The sequence below is a fragment of the Cupressus sempervirens genome, chromosome 3, assembly GCF_028749045.1.
Source record: "Cupressus sempervirens isolate cs-2001-9-10 chromosome 3, ASM2874904v1, whole genome shotgun sequence".
Taxonomy (NCBI): Eukaryota; Viridiplantae; Streptophyta; class Pinopsida; order Cupressales; family Cupressaceae; genus Cupressus; species Cupressus sempervirens.
Window position 1 is genome coordinate 1,054,772,295 of NC_143120.1, and position 5,128 is coordinate 1,054,777,422.

A 5,128-nucleotide genomic window follows, 5' to 3' on the forward strand; every position below is an offset into this window, starting at 1 on the left:
AATTATAATTTCTGCATATATTAGTCATTAAAAATATTAGTACACAATACATATCCTTTTGCATTATTATTATATATTATATTGATTTAAAATTGTTAAGTTATAATTATTTTCTGATCTTGTACTATTTATTATATATTAATATTAATTATTATATGAATTATGGTAAACAAATTTCAGTAAAAGGCATTTCTTACCAATGGGACACTTAATTTAGTTTAGATTTAAACCTAAAATAAAGACGTTAAAACTTAAAATAACTAAATAGTAGGGGTGACCGTCGAAGCACTTCAGAGCGTCCCACAATTAAATTTTAAATATTTATTTTTAAAAACGAAAAAACAGGAAACGTCTGAGCAGGAGATTCCAAGAGGCAGACATTCCCCACACACAATGAAAACATTTAATCAGTAATTCGCTTCACAGAGAGAGTCAGTCATCACGTCAACCTTGCCCGCACAAACAAACGCGGGCATTTCGCGACTCGTGAAAATTACAATTGAATCCCCAAAACGAAAACACGGCGGTCCGCCAACCGCCGAACGATTTGTAAACAAACTCGGATCTTTTAAAACCCAGATCTTCAATCAATCAATATTTCTCCCATTCCCAAAAAAATCTCCGCCCAATCCCTTCCCCGGCCGGAGAGCCCAAGCCCAAAGCCCTTCGATCCGCCTCGCTCACGGTCACATGGTGGCCGAACAAAAACGCTTCAATTCTCCTCCCCCTAGATCATATGGTAGCCGAACGAATCTGCTTATTTAACCGCTCAATGAGCACCGTAGCCTTGCGGCGGGCTCTAGAAGAGCCCGTAACGCTAAGACTAACCAACGCCTGCGTGTACTCACTGCTCCCCTTCAGCGCCGCCAAAATGGAGGGATCGTTGGCACAGAGAGCAACGAGAATAACGATGGCGTTCTCCATGTTGTGCCTGGTGCCGCCTTTGATAAACTGCATGAGCAACGCCACGTGGTCCGGAGTGGCGGCGGCGATTGCATGGGCGCCATCATGGTGCGACGAGAGGAGCGAGAGGATGGCCAAGGCGGGGTCTCGCATGGCGTCGCCGGGGTCGGCGATGACTCGCATGAGCACCTCGACAACGCCGGTTTGAACTGTGGCGGCCTTGTTCTCGTGCCTCAGGCACAGGTTGTACAGCGCCGACGCCGCGTCTTTCCTCCCGCCGGCGGATTTCCCGTCCCGGAGGAGCTCTACCAGGGCCGGGATGGCGCCGGATTCTCCGATGGTGGCCTTGTTGTCGTCCACGGCGGAGAGGCTGAAGAGCGTGGCGGCGGCGTTTTCTCTGGCCGCTGCAGTGGCTCCGCCGCGGAGGACCTGTGTAAATTATTAAACAAACAGATTAAAACGAATGAACATTTTGAAGAAGATAAAATACAAAGTACATATATTTGTCGTGACAAGAACAACCTGAACGATGGGAGCTATGGCGCCCTGGTGGGCGATGAGGGTCTTGTTGGGCTCGTGGATGGAGAGGTTGAAGAAGATGGTGACGATGTGTTCTTGGGTCTCGGAGTCAGGGCTGAGAAGGAGGGACGTCATGAGGGAGATTGTGCGTGGCTCGCCGAGGAACACGCGGTGGGATTGCTTCTTCTTTGTGAGGACTCGGAGCTCTTTTGCGGCCTCTCGTTGCTGGGATTGGAACTTTCCGGCGAGCTTGTCGAGGAGGAGGCTGACATATTTGACCTCGTGGGGGGCTATGAGCCCCGGGGAGTTGCTGCCGGGGGGCTCCTTGCTGCGTGGGTAGTCTACTCCGTGGCTTTCACACCATTGCTCAATCATGCTCCGGACTAGGTAGTTGGGTGTCAGGATGGAGTTTGGGAGGACTTGTTGCGTCTTTGGGCACGTCCTGTGCTCTGCGTCTAGCCACGCTTGGATGTATGGTCGGTCGTACGTCTGTCCATGAAAAAGAGAGAATTAGCTAGGAGAGAAAACAAATAACATTTCAAATCACAATCACATTCCATAATCTGTTGTCTGAATGAAATGAAAAAGGGAAAATGAGAATATTTCTAAAGCTCAATTTAATTACGTGAGGTTTTAATATATTTTGAAATACATTCCCTGGTTTATTATCTTCATCACTATTAAGAAAGGCTAAAACAGGGCAAGTAAGGACAAATAACAATTTTAATGTACAATCCTATCTGTCCTGACAACCTATTCTTAGAATAAGTGATATTTTAAGGGTCCCACAGAGTGCTTTAGCCTACTGAAATATTGCATTCTGACCTTTAAATCTTTATCAACGTACCATTTCTTCATTCAATCCGTAAATAGTTCAAGTTCCCAATCCCACCTAGATACATTGTAAAAGTAGCAAATTTATGAGTTTGTTTCTGTGGTCCTATAGACACCCGTGTGGCACATTTCTGCTAAAAAATCAACGAATCCGGACGACGTTTAAGTGCCACAGCTCGGGATTTGACAACAAATGTGATTCGGGTCATGGCTGAAAATAGGGCGAAGCTAATTTTGAGTCTCGTGACAGCGAAAGATTACTAAAGTGCATTGAAATCATACCCATCAAACACTATACAGAGGACCCCATCTAAAATTAAAAAGCAAAAACACTACGAGGCAAAGGATTTTAATAAAACCGGAGTGCACTAAAGCGGGCGCAGGTTTGCAAAGGTTTACGATGGTGCTGATGAAGATTCATTCCAGAGAGATCGGAGTCTATATGCACAGGAAATTCGTGTTGCTGTCGGAAGTTATTTAAGAAAGAGAAAATCTTGTCAGCTAAAGTGGACTCCCAATTCATTTATAATTCAAACTACAACAATACCAACCCGTGGGTACAGAAGAACACGGAAAAGGAAAGGCAGAGTGAAGTGAATTGAGGGCCAAGGCAGATTTACTCCCAGAGAGAATTCCGCGCCCAATATTTTCTTCTACTCCAATTTTTGCTTCAAAACCACGGCAAACAAACTAACAGCAACAGGTATTGGAGGCGCCCACAAGAATTAAAGAAAGAGTCCAAGCAAGGAGAGAATCTACCGCGAATACTGTTGGATAGGTTCATAATTACGGAGAAAACTAGAATCATCTTCCAAGACACAGAGGAATCGCCAAATTGCAAAGGAAAACGAAGTAGGGATCCAAATTGCAAAGAGGAATGCTTCACAATCAAAATGATTTGTCCCAACCTCATTTTAAAAGCAGCCTAACACAATTTTCACAAACAAACCAGGTGCTATCAATGAAATGAAGTTTTCGAAGGTGTTCAGGACAATCCACATGACCTGAGAATTCAACTGCATCAAACCAACAAACAAAATGTTGAATGACATTCACCAGATCAGACAATCCATAAAATCGCAATAAACTGAGAAGAAATCTAATGACCTTCACCAGACCAAACAGTCCATCATATCAAAAACTTGAACTGCACCAAAACCAACAATTTACAATTTCACAAAGAACTCCAACAATCAATAAGACCCAGCATTTAACTGCACCAATACCAACAATTTACAATGAATTCACAAAATCAGATGATCCACAAGACCCAACAATTGAATTGCACCAATCCCAACATATCACAATGAATGGAAGCAATTAGCCACATTCACGGGACAAACCAGTGTAGAAGATCTGAAAATCGAAGCGCCCCAAATCAACAATTCAGAATTTTAGTGATGTACAGCTTAAACATCCCACAGAAATTCTTACAATCCATTGTGAATGGCCCAAAAACCCAATTTAAAACTGTCTTACAATCCACCATGGAACGCCCAAAAACCCAATTCAAAAAAACGGAGAAATTGGGGGATTCAGTACCTGACCGGTGGCGAGCATGACAGGATCACGCATGATATCGGAAGAAATGGGGCAGAGGAAATGATCAGGCGGCGCAGGAACCGAATCCGAACACTCTGGCCGCCCAAATTTCAACTCTCTGAGAGAATTCAAAAGAAGGGCAATCTTATCAAAATCCTCAACAGAAATGGACCCCTCATTTCCCCCTTCCTCTTCCTGAGTCACCAAGCCCACCAATCTCCTCAGCTCCTTCTTCACCTCACTTCCCCTTTCCATATGACCGTCCGCCAAACCGAAAAGAAAAAGAAAAAGAAGAAATCCCCGAACTCCCTCTCAAATCAGTCGTAACAGGCGGGCGAAAGGGAAGGAAATGAGGATAAAGAGAAGATTTTGATTACACAGCGGTGGAATCGAGCCAGCTTAGAAAGGCTTGTCTCTTTGTCCACCCAAAACTGGCAGGTATAATGAACGGCGCTTCAATAATGTTGTGCATATAAATAAAGAGGGGGATTTTTCTGTTTATTTTTTCCATTAATTGGTTGCTCTGCTAGCTGTTATCCATGGAGTTGGGTATCTTCGTTGAAGTTATAACTGTAAATTGGCGTCACGGAAATTGCATGCCAGGAAACTCCAGCTGGCAGCGTCCAAGTCACGACCACGCATACACATTTTCTTTATTTATTCTTTTAACTGTCCGATTTGATTGGAGTTTCGAATTATTTACTGCATGCCAGTCATCTTCTTGGAAATAATAAAAGCCGGGCAAGGAGAAAACGGCCGAGAAAGTAGCTGTGGACAGCTAAGGATCCTTCCGTTTGCAGTTTCTGTTGACTCGACTTTTGTTTATTTCGGAAAATTGCTCTCTCGTCTCTTTTCAATTATAACAAATTTACTTCGTTGGCAAGCGTGGCACTCTCAGCTCCCTAGTGCTCTCTTGCTGGTTATCATCATCGGCCCTTGACCTTTCATTTTTTCTTTTCTTTTCGAAATTATTTTTATGCATTGTGGGTGGTTGGTGAGATTAGAGCAAAACTTAAATTTAAAATTTAATATTATGACAAGTGTCACTTAATCATTATTAGCTTTCAATAATCTAAGGTTCTTTCATCTATGGAATAAATCTTCCTTAGGTGAATACTAATAATTCTCTTAAGAATGACCACCACCACCTTCTATGAGGCCTTTTCCATGGTGAGACTAATACTCTTGGGATGACAACTCTCCACAAACCACCTTCATTTGGTAGGTTCATGTAGAACGAATTAGCCTCAACATTGCCTTGGGGTGAAAACAACCAACCACAACCATCTCTATCAGATATGTTTGGGTAGAGAGAATTGACCTTGGGATC

The 5,128-nt window shown here is 43.3% G+C and overlaps 1 protein-coding gene across 1 annotated transcript; it reads right to left on the reverse strand.

Annotated features, from left to right (window-relative positions):
- Positions 1 to 298: 298 nt before the first annotated feature.
- LOC149570366 (U-box domain-containing protein 13-like) lies at positions 299 to 4,337 on the reverse strand. The gene is made up of 3 exons (XM_089823009.1): positions 3,799 to 4,337; positions 1,426 to 1,911; positions 299 to 1,332 (listed from the first exon to the last, which is right to left on the reverse strand). Exons 1-3 carry the CDS (start codon positions 4,051 to 4,053, stop codon positions 733 to 735), a joined length of 1,341 nt encoding a protein of 446 aa, XP_089679135.1. The 5' UTR covers positions 4,054 to 4,337; the 3' UTR covers positions 299 to 732.
- Between the last annotated feature and the right edge of the window lie 791 nt (positions 4,338 to 5,128).

Bases quoted from the DNA above. Each gene is read 5' to 3' on its own strand.
- LOC149570366 (XM_089823009.1), bottom strand. From the start codon at position 4,053: ATGGAAAGGGGAAGTGAGGTGAAGAAGGAGCTGAGGAGATTGGTGGGC. The intron at 1,912-3,798 runs GTACTGAATCCC...TTTCATGGACAG, and splicing joins TCATGCTCGCCACCGGTCAG to ACGTACGACCGACCATACAT. The intron at 1,333-1,425 runs GTTGTTCTTGTC...TAATTTACACAG, and splicing joins CCATAGCTCCCATCGTTCAG to GTCCTCCGCGGCGGAGCCAC.